General features: G+C 38.3%; 1 protein-coding gene across 1 annotated transcript in view; it reads left to right on the forward strand.

Moving 5' to 3' along the window:
* msrab (methionine sulfoxide reductase Ab) overlaps positions 1-10329 on the forward strand; it is a 38440-nt gene extending 28111 nt beyond the window's left edge. Inside the window, exons 5-6 of the mRNA XM_053632972.1 lie at positions 2302-2408; positions 9635-10329. Of these exons, the coding sequence (XP_053488947.1) occupies positions 2302-2408; positions 9635-9808 (281 nt within the window). The 3' untranslated portion in view covers positions 9809-10329. The remainder of the gene's footprint in view (positions 1-2301; positions 2409-9634) is intronic.
* Positions 10330-18394: the final 8065 nt, after the last annotated feature.

Below are 18394 nucleotides of genomic sequence, written 5' to 3' on the forward strand. Positions count from 1 at the left end.
GTGGCCGTGTCTGCGAAAGCAGTGTAGGAAATCGAGTCCGGCTTCGGTTCCGACTTGGACATGAGGTTAGATAAATCCTGAATATTTTGGCTTGTTTACAAAAATGGATTTTAAACATTCAGAAAAAAAAATTCTACCATCAAATCTGCTGCTAATGCAATCAGAAGTATAAAAAGAAATCTTTTTCAGTTTCAAAATATGCACAATATCTCAGAAGCGTGTATTGTAGCACAATTGATTCTATCCTGTCCGTATTATACTGTACTTTTATGTTAATTGTGGAACGACGAGCAACGAAACCGGACAGTTTTGAGGAAGCCCAAGTGATGCTGATATACAGTAGATGGTTCATACTGACTGTATACACTAGTGCTATTTGGGCAAAATAGAATAAATTGTGCCACAGTACACGTTTCTGAGATATTGTGCATATTTATTTATTTATTTATTAATACGTACATTTTTAGAAGCAGTTGATTTGAGGGTAGAATTTTCCAATTTTTTCTTGTAAACAAGCCAAGATATACAGGTTTTATCTGACGTCATGCCCGAATCGGACTCGGAGACAGACTCGAGTTCCGACACTGCTAATATCGCCCACAACTCCTCGCACGAGCGATGGAGGAGGAGTTTTGTGACGTTAGCATCGCCGAGTTCAGGGATGTATTTTAGAGAGGTGTGTGAATGAAATAAAAACAAAAAAAGTCAAATAAATCAAGGGAACGGTCGATTAAATTATATCGTATAAAATGATATACTAAGGAATAATGAAATGAAGAAAAGGTGAACTGCAACGAGGGATTTGTTTACGGTGACGGTGTGCGTAACTAGGCAACAGCGTTCTCTTCCGTTACATGACGTGTTGGTATGTCCTAGTACGTGCGTACGCTTTTGCTCAAAAGTATGCATTTTTCTTCACAAAAAGATTCCACAGGTTTATAGTGTAAGCAGGCGAATCATCGCTTTCACGTTCACCTGGCTTTAATCACACACACACATGCGCACACACACACACACACCCTATAAATACAGACTCTGGACTTTTACCAAACGTCTAGTATCACTCAGTGTATTCTTCCCTGACATACCAAGGCTTTATCTCTGTTCAGGATATTCTGGTTTTTGACCCACGCTCATTAATCTGTTTTTTTGTGTAGTTTTGCCTGTTTATTTATCGCCTGACCCGCTAGCTGTTTTCGGACCATGATCTTGTCTGACGTTTTGGTATTATCTACCAGTTTCATGAATAAAACCTTTTAACTGCACCCGTCTGTAAAACCTGACGTTTTAATGCAACGCTACGCTTTTGCTTGCAGCTGTTAGGAAACCCGTGCACTACTTTTCAGAAGGTTGAAATTGCCATTTTATTTTCGATAGATCTATAAAATTAGTGTAATATAATTCCAGTGTTTTGGACTGAAGAAAAACATTGTGGACATGATTTACTAAAATCTGGGGGGGATTTGTTGTTTGTTTTTTTTTAACGTACTCCAAGTATATACCGTACTGATCTCAGAATATGCGTTCCCTTTTTTATTGTGATGCCTTTTTTTTTCTTTGTATCATTCTTTCCTTCTCCTCCTGGTTGTTAAATAAATGAATAAATAAACGAAGGAAGGTAAGAATCTTGTCATTGAGTGCGAGTCTGTCATTTGCCAGTTATTGTGAGACGGAAGAGGCTGAAAAATCAGGGCACTTTTATTTATTTATTTATTTATTTCCGGTTTTCGTTTTCAACGTTTCATTTGTAGATTTTTCATCTTCGTGTCGCCTCTACATCCTGATATCTGTAAAGCTGCTCTGTGACAGTGCCTCTTGTTAAAAGCACTATACACATAAAAATGTTTTTCAAGTGAACCTATAGAGTGAACGCGAAGTAATTATGCGTGGGTGTGTGTGTGTTTTATAAGCTGGTTAGCGTGTTGCATTCGGTCGGCGTGTCGCGCTCAATGAACTTAGGGTCGGATGGGAAGGTCAGTGACAATCCCTCAGGGTCAAACACAGAATCAGCCAATCAGAGCACAGCGTAGTGGCTTCTGACGAGCAGAGCTCCAGAAGGACCTGGAGGCAGCATGGCCGCCATCCAACACTGAAAGAGAAAAGGGGAGAGAAAGAAAGAGAGGTAGAAGAGGAGAGGAAAGAGTGCACGAGGATAGAGTGAAAATGAAGTGACAATAAAATCCTGTTGTTGTTGTGCAATCATTATTGAAGGCCAGTCAGAACAGTTTATGGAGGGAAAGCACTCTGTTCTATACAACATCTGATCATTGTGTGTGTGTGTGTGTGTGTGTGTGTGTGCAGGTATGGCTCAGGGGAATGATAAAGGTACACAGTATCGCTCTGCTATCTACACATACAGTCCAGAACAGCAGGAACAAGCCATGAGGACTAAAGAGACCTACCAGCAGGTACACACACACCCTTTAGCTGCCTGATTACACAATGAAGTTTCTACACAGTTATCATATACATTATAGATTTGCATAAAGTCAGTACATTTACAAAACTGGCCATTTGTGTGCTCTAAGAAGCTTTTTGCATCCAGGGACCCTTCAGAGTAACAATTTTCACAGACCCCCTTATTTGCACTGCACATATGTATTTTTTTTTTTTTTTTTACAAATCCAGTTTTTTGAATATGAGGTCTATTAGATAAATATGTACTGTTGTAGGTATTTATTGTTTGATTCCTGAGCTTTCCACCACCCAAACCTGTTAGTCAGTGTTAAAACAATGAGAATATTTAGAACATTATTATTATTATTATTATTATAGTATTTATTTATTTATTTAGCTCTAATTAAACCCAGTGTATCCATGTGACCCAGTCAAATAGACCCTTATAAGTCTAATAATTCAACGCGTATAAATAAAAGACTTGGGGCATCCTGTTATAGGAAATTTCCTGTTGCGTGAAATGGGTAAATAAAGAAGTTGTTGTGATGTGGCTTGAGATGAAGCAGAGTCACTGTTAGCACCACGAAGTTGCTTTTCCCGTAACAGGACATACTGAAGTGCTTTATTCCACTTAAACTGCATTTTTATTATGTCAAACTTTCTATCGATATATGTTTACATTTAAAATTGTGGGACATCCGCAGAACATGTTCGTTCCTGTTATCATTTAAGTTATAACAGCTATAAACAGTCGTCTCGTCACCACCATCTTTTTTTTCTCTCCTTCTTTTGAAGTTAATAAGACAAAAAGAAATGCGGTTTGTTTTGTTACTGAGATAAAAACAAAGTCCTCCGTGGAGCCCAGCTTGCAGATTATTGGCTCTAAATTGATGGGCAGTTAGTCATATTTCATCCCCTGCTCGATTCCTCACTCTTAAAGATGACGTGAAATGGAAATAATAATGCATTTTTACTTTGTTTAATGTAACGTTAGAGAGAACCAGGATGTATGGGCAAGAAAATGATGGGATTTGATGGGATTTGATCCAAAAGGATCATGGAGGCAGGTTAGTTTAGATTTTTTTTGTTGCTGTTGTTGAACAGCTCTTGGTAGTTGACTCCTACCTGTGTGTGTGTGTGTGTGTGTGTGTGTGTGTGTATACTGTCAAAACACATGAAAGAGATGTGTGCAGTGTGTGAGCTCGGTGTTGGTTAGATCACTACCGATGCTCTCTCTCTCTCCAATAATCTTAATCCCTTTCTCAATTATAGAGTAATTTTCTTTACGCTTAAATTGCCGGTTTTTCAAGTCAGAGTAAGCCAACCACGAGAAAGAGAAATTCCAATCGGACTAATTTAACTTTATCCGAATGATGAATTTGTAATGTGACCTTTAACCGACGCGCTAACCGACACACACCGACGATCACCCGTCCTTTTCTTTGGAGGTGTGGGGATACGATACGATACTTTTTTTTTTTCTGATTGCCGCAGTGACCTGCCACTCACGAGGTCACGCTCAGTAAGGCTTAAACGTAAATACTTCAGATGGTGGGGGGAAGTTGCCACAGCAACGAGCATGCTTCGTGGCCTTGGCCTTGGGTGGAGCAAAGGTCAGAGGTCGTGCTCGAGGGAGGGAGGCAGCTGCAGTTTCACGTACGCAATCAGATCGGGGACCGAATCTTACGGCTGCTGTCAACGGACACACACACACACACATCATTTGACTCAAATTTAGTGTCACACAGTTGGTGTCCTTGCCACTAAATGAAAGAGAGAGAAATAGGGAATGAAAAGAGGAAAGAGGGAGGAAAGGTGAAAGTGAAGGAGGGAGAGGAACGTGGCCAATATCAGTATAAAATATTATATGGGCGGGGGGGATATATATATATATATATATATATATATATATATATATATATATATATATATATATATATATATATATATAAAAAACAGACTTCTCATATTCTCTCTCTCTCTCTCTCTCTCTCTCTCTCTCTCTCTGTCTGGTTTTAACAGTTAAGATTTTTTTTTTTTTAAATACACCATGTTATCAAAACTGGAAATTCCTAAACACTGTTACAAAGCGCTGACACTGGAGACTCCTTCCATAAATGTTAAATAAACATATTACGGAAGACTTCACCATATCAACAATTATACGTTTCTCTTTGTTAAAGAAAATGCATGTCTATTTTATTATTAGACCTTTTTTTTTATAGTAACGAGTCTATTATTATTATTAGACCCGTTACACTAGTAATGATAATCTATTATTAGAGCTGAGACGTTAATAAAAACCTGCCATTTGCAGACTGAACTACTGTTCTAGAAAACCAGTCAACAGAGCTCTTTCTAGAAAATTTATTCGATCATATTTGAGAAGATAACAGCACTACGCTTTAAGTCACATAAATCAATGTCACTTGTCACTTAAATCAAAGTCAATGGCACTTACTTAAGCGAAGAAAGTCACAAAGAGGCAACAAAGATTTCATTCAGATTCTTCTTTGTTTATGGACAGTAACGCTGTATTGTTTTTATGAAAACTAGGTTTCTTTCCATTTCTTATTCTTATTTCCTGAGGTCCATCTAACAAAATGTGTCATCTTCACCAGCAGCTGGATGTCTAATGTCTTCATATTCACTTTATAAAGTATGCTCACTACGTAGGGAATAATAATAATAATAATAATAATAATAATAATAGGCACGGTGGCTTAGTGGTTAGCAGGTTTGTGCTGTGCCTCCGGGGTTGGGGGTTCGATTCCCGTCTCCACCCTGTGTGCATGGAGTTCGCATTTTCTCCCTGTGCTTCGGAGGTTTCCTCCTGGTACTCCAGTTTCCTCCTCCAGTCCAAAGACATGCGTTGTAGGTTGATTGCCATTTCAAAATTGTCCATTGTGTGTGTGTGTGTGTGATTGTGCCCTGCAATGGATTGGCACCCCGTCCAGGGTGTCCACCACCTTGTGCCCCGAGTTCCCTGAGATAGACTCCAGGCTCCCTGCGACCATGTGTAGGATAAACCGTACAGAAAAAGGATGGATGGATGCATGGATGGATGGACGGGCACTATATGCCCAGTAGAAATCTGTTTGTGATGCTATTGACTATTTGTGAAACTGACATGCGTTATCACTTTTAGCACACATCCTTTGTTTTTTGTTTTTTTTTATATGTAATGTAATGTAAATTTAAAACCTTTGTGAAAAGTTTGTTTTGTGGGCACGTTTTCAGCACAACCCAGACAGAACTCCTCTGAAATGCACAAATTTCACACCATTTTCATTTTCATTTCCAAACCGTGGCACCAGTTTTCCATTTTCCCATCAGCTAAGCAGTGACAAGCTGTCATCTGCACACTTCACATTCATCCGTCCGGTTTCTCTCGTTTCCTCTCTTGCCCGCCCCACTCCAACCTACCACGCACCCCCTTGCCCTCCTCTTTTTTGGTCAGCATCACAAGTGCATCATTGTGGGTTCGAGGGACACTTGTGCTGAATGAGTAGACATGACACTTGCAGACAGACAGGAACAGGGAAATGTATTCATGGTGGTGAAAGAGGATGATCTGGTTCTTTAGATCTTTAGAGCTGATGTTCCTCAGACAGCCTTGAGCTTGATAATGCCCTTAAAAACACACACACACACACACACACATTTAGTTTTAGATAAATAAATTATTAACCCGTAACGAGCTCCAAACTTTATCATTTAAAAGGCAGAGTGAGCGAGCGAAGGAGAGTAAAGGGCAGAAAAGCTTATTTAAAGGCCAGCGAGAAGAGGACTAATGAAATGTAGAAATTTGCAAAACATCAAAGGGTTTTTATTCAGAAGTGAGAGACAGGGAGAGAGATGGAGCAGACGAGAAAGATCACGAGATCGGTTTTCCGCAGTGACGCTCTACTTGTCGAGGGGGTGACTCATTGGAGATGGAGGGTTGACCTCCAATTAATTTCCTTTTTTTTTTTTTCTTTTTTTTTTTTTTGCTTGGTGGGGTGGGGTGGGCTGGGCTGGAGGGTTGGACTGCACCAGTTTCTTAGAGTAGAGATTTTGGAGGTTTGAACTTGTTTCATGGGTTTAATGCATGTGGAAATTTGTGTGGTGAGGCATATTTAATAAATGCTTTATGTTAATAGGGTGGGGGAAAGAGCAGAGTAGAGCACATGATTTTTTAAGGCTATGTTTTTAAAAAAAAAAAAAAAAAGGCCAGCTGTGTGTGTGTGTGTGTGTGTGTGTACAAGCGTGTGCTTATGTGCTTCTGTGTGTGTGGGTGCTTGGATGTACACCTGAGTTTGTGTGTCTCTCGGGCTGAGGTGGGGTGGGGGAGTGGGGGGGGGGCGGGGGTTCATGCATATGTGCGTGTGTTTGTGTGCTGATAAGAATGACGCTCAAAACAATCTGGTGTGTGTGGTGGGGGTGTTTGGCTTGAAAAGGGGGAGCCATGATCAGTTCCAGCATCTGTGCGTGTCCAATATTGATATAAAGAAAATTACCACTAACCAAATAATTCAGTCCAGTCTTCCTAAACTAAGAGTCCTTGCTAACCGACTGGTCTTCGTATAGTATACGAGTCACTACTAATTGATTCATTTTGTCCACATTTTTATACTGAGTACTTACTAATGAATCTTTTAGCCTAGTCCCTATATATAGATTCACTGTTAACTGAATCATTTAGTCCAGTATTCATATGGAATATGAATCATTCATTGCAGTATTTAGATATAGGGAAAATTCAGTCTTCGTGTTCAAAGAATTATAACTAATTGGATTGTTGTAGTCTAATATACAAATAATCAGTTGCTGCTCTACAGATTATTTAGTTTTCATATACAGAGTCAGCAATAGTTGAATTATTTGGTCTAATATTCATATACAAATAGTCATGGCTTATTGCTAGATCTTATATATGCACTCACCACACTCACCACTAGCTGAATCATTTAGCTCACTATATATACAGAGAGTCACTACTAATTGAATCATATAGTCCAATATTTATACGCAGAGTTCTTGCTAACTGAATCATTTTGTCGAGTCTTGCTGTTCAGGAAATCACAGATATTCAACGCTGTACACATAACACACCATAACACACATTGCTCTCGCTTTTCGACCAGAAATCAAAACCTGTCCTGCTCCAGCACACCCCGTGCATGAACGCATTCGATTCAGCTTGGTTTGAGTTGAATCAGCAGTAAACTGTGCAGTGCTTTGTCTCCTCCAGTCCTGCAGAGATCTTATATTAGACACCTAGGAGCTTGGATAGAAATGAAATGTTGTTAAGAGTTTCCGGAATAAAATTTCATTTCATTGCAGCGGTTTGCTTGTTTACGGTCACGTCCTGTATACTAAAATTTACAGCTCATGGTATTTAACTATGGCTTTTATTTCAGTACCGAGTCGTAATCTTTTCATCTAACAGCCGCAGTCCAGTTGTTTTCCCCTGTTCTGTAAAATTGATGTACATATCTGAATAATGCTCTAGATTTATTATTTTTATGGCATTCAGACTTCTGGACTCTTTTGTTGTCTAATAGCAATGGATGTCCACACTGACACCTAGTGGAGATTTGTGGAACTACAGGGTGCTTGGTTAAATTTTTAAGATCTTTTTTTTTTGTTTGTTTTCTTTAAAACGTCTGTCAGTCCTTCCACTGTAGAAGCACTTCTGTACTGCTCCTTTTAAAAGCTGCTCTCTTTTGTGTGTATGTGTGTGTGTGTGTGTTGGGTTTTCAAAGCTGCACAGAGTGTTTGAAGCTGGCGTGGTGTTACTCCCTCTGCAGACTAAGCACTCCCAGTGGACATCGTTTGATGTGACCCCTTGAGGGATCTAGTGCTCTACACATTTTATGCTTTTTAGTTCAGATTGCACTATGTACCTTTTGAGCAAATAAGACACGCACGCATACACCCCGGAGAGTAGAAACTTGTTCAGCTTTCGAGTTAAGAGCGACATGTCTCCCCAAGTCACATTTCTTCTATTGATGTCAAACTTTTTTCTGTTTGTTTTGTTTATCGAGCTGTCTTCTCTTTGTAATCTTTTCCCCTTTCTTGCTCTTTTTGTTTTCTGGTTCTTGTTTTTGTTTTGTTTTTTGTCCAATTCAAAATTGTCTTCATTGATATTAGTGATTTCTTTACCTTAAAGGGTTAGGTCTAATAATTATATGACATGAACCTGACACAAGCACGCTATTAAAGCTCATACTAATAACATTATTATTAGTAGTAGTAGTATTATTAAACATGCATGTAGTGCTTTATCTCACAATGCATTAAAATGTACAGGATATTTAACAGGTAGGTGGTAATTACATGGAATTACTCGTACTTTGCATTTTGAACTATAAAGTAAGTCATGGGAAAGCTGCCAGGTTTGTACAGCAGTGCACCAATAATATTTAATAAATATAGCTATTACATGGAATATTCTGTGCATACTTTCTGTTTTAGTTTCTATATTCAAACTAGAGATAAGTCATGCTAAAATGATTGACACATATATAACTAAATAGTATGTAATTACAGGTGGTTGGTGTGTAATAATGCGTGAAGCGTTAATTTTATATCATTATTCAGCTGAAAGTAAAGGGGTGCTGATGATTAGTGATGCGCTGATATGAAAATCGCCGGCTGAAAGTGACAGCTGTTAACTTCAACTTCCTGGCATTTTTTGTCACACCATACACATGCAGCATTTATTTTAATTACATTTTCAGACATTCCTGCCAATGTTTACAGGAATTAAAGAAATTAGCTATAAAAAAAAAAAATCATAATGTTGTTAAAAACATCACGGAGCCATGACTGTGCTTCACGTACGCTTGTTTTGAGAATTATGTCAGAATTATGTCAAGACTTGAGAATGAAGCATTATGTGCTGGAGTATATTTTTCATTAGCTGTCATGTGCGTACATTTTCCAAATTGCAAAATCTGAATCGTGTTACTTTTAACTACCTAGTTTAAGGTCTGAGTAATTATAATTACTGCGTGAAGCACCAAGTACTGCCGTACAAACCTAGTCGTTTTTAAACATGTTACTCTGTATTTCACTATTCAACTAGTGTATAATGTAGCGTGTACAGGCTATATCGGGTATTACTACAAATTTGAAAATGATAAATTTATATGTAGTTGCCTTACTGTATTATTATTGCATTATTTACTTTATGTCTTCCATTTTTCTCTCTCTCGCTCTCTCTTTCTTTTTTTCTCTCTCGCTCTCTCAGGCTCTGAAGCAGAAAGGTAAGGGTGTGATCACCACAGAAATCAGACAGGACGAGGTCTTCTATTATGCTGAGAATTACCATCAGCAGTACCTGCACAAGGTGCCTAATGGGTACTGCGGGTTAAAGGGCACCGGGGTCACCTGCACTTTCAGCTCCAACAAGGACGAACTTTGAATCGGAGGTCGCTAGGGAGCATGTCTCTTTTTCTAACTCGGGTGTTTAAAGCTTACAAATGAGGAAATACAAGCAAAGTGATATATCACGTGGAGAACAATACAAGTAGTGCTACCATGCAAGATTTATAATTGAGTGAAATAGCTATTAGTATTACAATTAGTATTCGCAATAATATTACAATACAGGTGTGTAAAATAGAATTATTCATATGTAATACATATAGCATGTGAATAATTCTATTTTACATGCAATACATTTGAAATCACGGTTATGTGCGCTAAACAAAGAAAGTCCAAAAAAAGTTTTTCAGGCTGATCCCTCTTTCTCTCTCTCTCTCTCTCTCTCTCCTTCTCTCACTCTCTCTTTCTCTCTCTCTTTCTCTCCTTCAGACATGGGTGTGTGGTTACCATAGAACACAACACTTTGTCTTTTTGAATTTGTTAATAAGTTTGGCAGCAGTGTCATGTGTGTGATGTACTCACCATGTTTCCTGTTAAAGTCCATTGCAGTCTTTTATTTTTATATATATATATATATATATATATATATATATATATATATATATATATATATATATATATATATATATATATATATAAATAAATATAAATATAAAATGTATGTGTGTGTGTGTGTGAGAGAGAGAGAGAGAGAGAGAGAGAGAGATATTGAGAGAGAGGAAATTAACACTTTTTGGTAAAATGTATATACAGCTGCGGTCGGAAGTTTGCATCTGTTCAGTCACCTGATCACTATTCTTGCTAACATCAGTGTAAAAATAATCACTGATTCATTCTGTCGGTACTCATGGTAATTCCACTATGGCACATAGCTATCCAAAATCTTGATTGTGATGAAATCACACTTGCAACTGGCTCCTTACACAACAGGATTATAAAACCACCTAAATACAAACAGCTAAATAATGTACGGTAAATATGTTAAACTATATTATTGGCAGAAAAAAAATATTTTGATGAAAGCCCAATTTTTTTTTTTTTTTTTTTTTTTTGGTGGCTGTTTTCTAGAAGTTAGTCATATCAATATCCAGCAGGTTTTATGCAAAATTCACGTGTTATAGTTGTCTAAGGGCAGTTGCTAAATTCCAGCAATATACAGTACTGTGTAAAAGTCTTACGCACATGCAAGGAAATGCTGTAGACCAAATATGCCCTCAAAAAGAATTGAATTTAATTGTTTCTACATTTTTAAAAAAAAAATACTATAAACAGCAGTAAACAGTAATAAATGAAATATTTGATGTAACGACCCTTAGCTTTAAAAAAAAAAAAAAAAAAAAAAATACACATTAGTCGTCTCAGGTATAATTAGTGCAGTTTTATAAGGAAATGAGTTGGTAAGTTTTACTGAGCATCTTGCTTTTTATTTTTGCAGCAAAACCCAGCAGCCTTCATTATGTCTTTCACTCTATTAAAATAAAAAAAATTTTAAAAAAGGGGGGTCTCTTACATAACATTCTGCTTTCTTTAATGACATACAAACATTTTTCTGTAACATTTAATTCTTTTGCTGGAAAACTAATGATTGGAAATCGAAAATGCTTTTGTACTGACTCGATAATATAGAAGTCATAAAATAATGATTTCTTCTGTTTTTGTGTATGTCTCGTACTAAATAGTTTTAGATCTTCAAACGAAATATAATATAAAACAAAGGCAACCTGAGTAAACACACAACACAGTTTTTATCTATTTCTTTTTTTTTATTGAAGCAAAAAAGTTATCCAACACCTATTATTAATGTGAAAAACTATTTGCCCCCTTAAACGTAAAATCAGGTTGTGCCTGCTTCAGCAACAATAACTGCAACCAAACGCTTCCGATAACTGGAGCTCAGTCTTTCACTTACTTCTAGGACTTACTCCTATACTTTAGATAATTGTGTTGTTGCATAATTCAGTTGCGCTTGAGTTTCAACTTACAGACTGAAGACTGGACATTATCCTTTAGGATTTTCTGGTAGAGAACAGAATTCATGTTTCCCTCAATTACTGCAAGTTGCCCAGAACCTGAAGCAGCAAAGCATCCCCACACCATCACACTTCCACCACCATGCTTGACCGTAGATATGTTCTTTTTGTGGAATTCTGTGTTTGGTTTACGCCAGATGTAACGGGACACCTGTCTTCCAAACAGTTCCACTTTCGACTCCTCAATCCACAGAACATTCTCCCAAAAGGTTTGAGGATCATCAAGGTGTGTTTTAGCAAAATTCAGACGAGGCTTAATGTTCTTCTGGGTTGGCAGTGGTTTTCACCTCACCACTCTTCCATGGATGCCATTTTCCCCCCAGTGTCTTTCTGATAGTGGAGTCATGAACAGTGACCTTTATTGATTCAAGAGAGGCCTGTAGGTCCTTTGATGTTGTCCTTTGCTCTTTTGTGATTTCCTGGAGTTGCTGTGCTCTTGGAGGAATTTTGGAAGGTCGGCCACTTCTTGGAAGGTTCACTACTGTGATGAGTTTTTCCATTTGAAAAAATGGATATTGACTCTCACTGTGGTTATTTGGAGTCTTTAAAATAGCTTTGTAACCCTTCCCAGACTGATGTATTTCAATCCCCTCTTCCTCATCATTTCTGGAATTTCTTTTAATTTTGCCATAGTGTATTACTGGGTATTTTGTGTTTACTCAGGGCCTTTATTTTATCTTATTTTTTGTTTTGATTTCTGAAACAATTTCGTATGACATATACACAAAAAACAGATGAAATCAGGATGGGGCAAATACTCTATCACAGCATATATGTAGTAGATTGAGATTAGTTTGGAAAACATTGAAGTATTTCTTTAACGCTGAACAGAGATGTAAGTGGAATTGATTTCCTGTTCGAATATTAAGAGGCTGTGTGCTCTATAGTGATGTGGATTGTCTAAGTTCATCTCAATTAAGTATGCCATGCTAATGATAATTTCAAAAGCAATGTGATACACAAAAGTGAAAAATGTGGTGAGATTTGATTAAATTACACACTCATAACAACTTCAAATTTGCCTAAATATTTTTCTCTTTGCTTTTTAAAAAAATGTATTTTATGCGGATTAATAGGCCTGATGTTCTCCGTGTTTATTTTTACTGTGTATAAACTGATCAGCTCTTTACTGGGGTGTGTTAAAGCTGTAACAACATGCATCTGCATTTTACATTCTACGCTTCATATGTGCAGTGAAGATTTTAGCATGCAGGGAAACAAGTCTGCCTTGAAAAATAATCATGCGCAGCCTCAAAATGGTGTCTAAGGCTTCAAAAGCAGAATATATCTGCCAACGTATAGGATCGTCTATAAGTTTTATTTAAAATTCATTCAATAAATGATCACATAACCAAGCTGGGATATGCGAAGATAAGAATTTCACTGTGCTGTAATGATTATGTGATAAATAAAGGCTGCTTCTTATTCTTCTTAAGATAAAATTCTCCTTTGTATTATTTGTGTTATATTTTATCTTGACCACTAGATGGCAGTATATGCCGATTCTTAGGTCATATTTGCATGCATTGTAAGATTTCCACTCTAATTTAGGATTTCTTCTTCTTTTCCAACCTGTGCCCCAGACCACAGCAGTGACTGCTGCTTTATATTAAAATGTATTATTATCTATGCTAAATAATAATTTAATTATTGGCTGGTGCTCTGCATTTATCAACAAATGTCAAATGGGCCAAGGTCGAATATTTACGTATTTATATATACATATAATTGCAGCAAAAAAAAAAAAAAAGTAGTGCAGAATTGTAAACACTGTCATGAATAAAACTTACTCAACAAGTGGGTTAAATGTGAAAATCATGTCTGTTACTTGGGTTAAGGCTAAATATTTACATGGGTGTTTGTAAAGTGAAAGGTTATGTATGATGCCCTCTAGTGGCTGGCTGCACTCTTTTTCTTTTTACACCCAGTCCAATTTTATTTAAACATGCAAAAAAAGTAAAATTATGTATTTTCAGTCTAAGTGTTCATTTCATGTTAGCATTTCCAATATATGCATATAAATGGATTAAATGTATAGTCATATAGATTTAACAGTCTCTACTACTCATACTCTACCTCTAACAGTCTCTACCTCTAACAGTCTCTACTACTCAGACTCTACCTCTAACAGTCGCTACTACTCGGACTCTACCTCTAACAGTCTCTACTACTCATACTCTGCCTCTAACAGTCTCTACTACTCAGACTCTAATTCGAACAGACTCTACTACTCAGACGCTACCTCTAACAATCTCTACTACTCAGACGCTACCTCTAACAGTCTCTAGTACTCAGACTCTAACTCTTACAGTCTCTAATACTCAGACTCTATCTCTTACAGTCTCTACTACTCAGACTCTATCCCTTACAGTCTCTAGTACTCGGACTCTACCTCTAACACTCTCTACCTCTAACAGTCTCTACTAGTCGGATTCTACCTCTAATAGTCTCTACCTCTAACAGTCTCTACTACTCATACTCTGCCTCTAACAGTCTCTACTACTCAGACTCTAATTCGAACAGACTCTACTACTCAGACGCTACCTCTAACAATCTCTACTACTCAGACGCTACCTCTAACAGTCTCTAGTACTCAGACTCTAACTCTTACAGTCTCTAATACTCAGACTCTATCTCTTACAGTCTCTAATACTCAGACTCTATCCCTTACAGTCTCTAGTACTCGGACTCTACCTCTAACACTCTCTACCTCTAACAGTCTCTACTAGTCGGATTCTACCTCTAATAGTCTCTACCTCTAACAGTCTCTACAACTCAGACTCTACCTCTAACAGTCGCTACTACTCGGACTCTACCTCTAACAGTCTCTACTACTCATACTCTGCCTCTAACAGTCTCTACTACTCAGACTCTAATTCGAACAGTCTCTACTACTCAGACGCTACCTCTAACAGTCTCTAGTACCTCTAGTACCTCTAATAGTCTCTACCTCTAACAGTCTCTACTACTCACACTCTACTTCTAACAGTCTCTACTACTCGGACCGTACCTCTAACAGTCTCTACTACTCGGACTCTACCTCTAACAGTCTGTACTACTCGGACCGTACCTCTAACAGTCTCTACTTCTCGGACTCTACCTCTAACAGTCTCTACTACTCGGACTCTACCTCTAACAGTCGAGGTGGGAAATGAATGGGTGGGCTTCGCACGTAAATGGTGAACTTATATAGTGCTTTTATCCAAAGCGCTTTACACTGTGTCTCATTCACACACACACTCACACACCAGTGGTAGCAGAGCTGCCATGCAAGGCGCTAGCTTGCCATCGGGAGCAACTTGGGGTTCAGTGTCTTTCCCAAGGACACTTCAGCATGTGGAGTCACGTGGGCCGGCAATCGAACCGCCAACCCTACGATTAGTGGACAACCCGCTCTACCACCTGAGCCACAACTGCCCACCCTGTCCCTGTCCCTCTTCCCATCTCGACTACTCTGAAAACATGACCTACAGATACACAGAGGGATAATAAGAAACCTCATCACCGTGTTGGCCACTATGCATCCACTCACCTATGGAGTGCTCTAGAACTCAAGCTCCTTTTTCCTTTTCAATAACACTGGCGATGAAGATGACGTCATCACGTTATCTATCATCTCAGAGTCTGTATAATCTCACACACACACACAGACTTGCACACACTACATATTTCACACAGCACCTGCGAGAGCAGACAGATTTCTGGGAAACAGCATGCGCGTGTATACGTACACCCACGCGTTTACTCACTCACTCACACACACGTGAGATGTATGCACCTCACACCTAGGGAAGAATTAGGCTTGTCTACAGAAATAAGTTTTGTACGTTTCAACACATTTTCATGCATGCCTTTTTATGGCATGAAATGTCCAGTGTTCGAAAGCTGTGTGTCTTGGGATCATGAATAAAACACTGAATGTGTTCCTCCTTACATGAACAAATGAACACACGACAGCAAAGAAAGTGTGTGTCTATTTACATTCCTTTTATACAGAATTGTTCAAATACACATATATACATTAGGCCCACAAGTACTGCATATTACGTTACTGTACGGCTAAACGCGCACACACACACAGGTGGAGTCAAATCTAGAAAAAGCTTTTTTGTCGACCGCAGTCTGATTTCCCTGACTCTATTTTTTCTCTTTTCTTTTCTTTGTGTCTGTCTCTTCCTGACACCTGTGTGTAGGTGTGGACCACACTGCAGGTGCTCTCTCTCTCTCAGTCTCTCTCTCTCAGTCTCTCTCTCTCAGTCTCTCTCTCTCAGTCTCTCTCTCTCTCTCTGAGGTTATTTTTGTATCACTGAGATATCAGATAGCTCGCATTTCTCATTTGCCTGTGTATGCTTGACTTGCGTGTCTATGTACTGTATAAGTTCAGGTCTGATCTCATAATATTCTTGCCGTCTTTGCGCTTACATTTGTTTCTCAATCACAGATAAATAAATTTTCCACCTTGCGTAGTTATTAAAGCTCATTTGCGTCGAATCTTTTTATAGTCTGCTGTATATTTTAGTTGGACGCTTTGAACAAAACACTTCTTTCCGCTCGAAGATGATGAAAGAAAATTAAAGATTTTCCGCCAGTCTTTCATATTTAGCTCATTTCCACTGACGTGGTAGCGCGCTGCATCTTTACTGCATCTCTGTATTACGTAATTAGACGGCAGTTTCTGAGTGAAAAGGTTAAAAAGAAAGAAAGAATTGTCATTTTTGGATGTTGTACTGCAGGCTTGAAGAGCAAAGTCCGATCCGTTAGTATTTATACACAGCACAGGGATGTTTTTAGTTTGTCGTTGTTCGGCGTAATCTCTGTTAGGGTTAGCAATAGCAGTGGATCTGCTAGTTAGTTTGTTGCAATCGCCAGTAAGATGCTTATTTCTTCCATGGACCACAACACTATTTAACGTAGCTTCTTCTTTTTTTTTTTTTTTAACATCAATGCTCAAAACCACATCAGCGTTCAAATTGTATTTTAATGGCAGTAAATACTGAGTTGCTCCAGTTGTCATGGTGATGCAATGACACCACCCCAGACCCCTGACCTTCTCTGTACTACACTAGTATTTCACTGCTGAAGTTAAAATGCTAGCGAATGCTAGTACTATAATGTTTATGCTAAATCTGTTGTTGTTGTCATGTAACCCGTACGGCGCCAGGTAGCAGGTGTTTCAACCTGGGTGTTTGGGTGCAGCTAGAAATAACGCACAACATTTGATTGATCATCGCAGAATTGTCAAAACAATTGACAGAAATGCAAGCAACCTAGAAACAGTTATCTACCCAAGAGTGCATTACAGCAATTTTCAGTAATAGTGCCTGTTTACATCGCCATAGTGTAGAATGGAAAATCTGGAAGGTTCTATTGTCTGCTGCATAAAAACCATTTTACACATTTCACACTCATGCATTGTTGGGATTCTTGGTACTCATTGTTGGTACTCTTGTTACTCTTGGTACTCATCGTTTTTACTCTTGGTATTCATCATTGGTACTCTTGTTACTCCTGGTACTCATCGTTGGTACTCTTGTTACTCTTGGTACTCATTGTTGGTCCACTTGTTACTCCTGGTACTTATCGTTGGTACTCTTGTTACTCTTGGTACTCATCGTTGGTACTCTTGTTACTCATCGTTTTTACTCTTGGTATTCATCATTGGTACTCTTGTTACTCTTGGTACTCATCGTTGGTACTCATGTTACTCTTGGTGCTCATTGTTGGTACTCTTGTTACTCCTGGTATTCATCATTGGTACTCTTGGTGCTCATTGTTGGTACTCTTGTTACTCTTGGTACTCATCGTTGGTACTCTTGTTACTCATCGTTTTTACTCTTGGTATTCATCATTGGTACTCTTGTTACTCTTGGTACTCATCGTTGGTACTGTTGGTACTCATCGTTGGTCCTCTTGTTACTCCTGGTACTCATCGTTGGTACTCTTGTTACACTTGGTACTCATCGTTGGTACTCTTGTTACTCTTGGTACTCATTGTTGGTCCTCTTGTTACTCCTGGTACTCATTGTTGGTACTCTTGTTACTCTTGGTACTCATCGTTGGTACTCTTGTTACTCTTGGTACTCATTGTTGGTACTCTTGTTACTCCTGGTACTCATCGTTGGTACTCTTGGTACTCATCATTGGTACTCTTGTTACTCCTGGTATTCATCATTGGTACTCTTGTTACTCTTGGTGCTCATTGTTGGTCCTCTTGTTACTCCTGGTACTCATCGTTGTTACTCTTGGTACTCATTGTTGGTACTCTTGGTACTCATTATTGGTACTCTAATAGCATCGTAAATAATGTCACCGCTCCACAGCCTTCAGAAAACTCTTCCTACTTTCACATAATGGGAAATGGATATAGATTTCCAAGGATAAAGGTACCGATAGCATGACTATCTGTATCACGGCCCTGTCAAGAAAAGAAGAAAAGCACGGTGTTTCTTTTGTGTGTGTTACCCAATGTTAGCTACCTAATATCTAGCAATGCTTGGCTTCACTGTTGCTACTGTAATATTTAAGCTGATGTCTTGCAAAATAATAAAAAAAGCATAAAGTAGTAATCAGATATTCACTGATTCCGTGAGTTT

This window comes from Ictalurus furcatus, chromosome 9 (assembly GCF_023375685.1).
Source record: "Ictalurus furcatus strain D&B chromosome 9, Billie_1.0, whole genome shotgun sequence".
Taxonomy (NCBI): domain Eukaryota; kingdom Metazoa; phylum Chordata; class Actinopteri; order Siluriformes; family Ictaluridae; genus Ictalurus; species Ictalurus furcatus.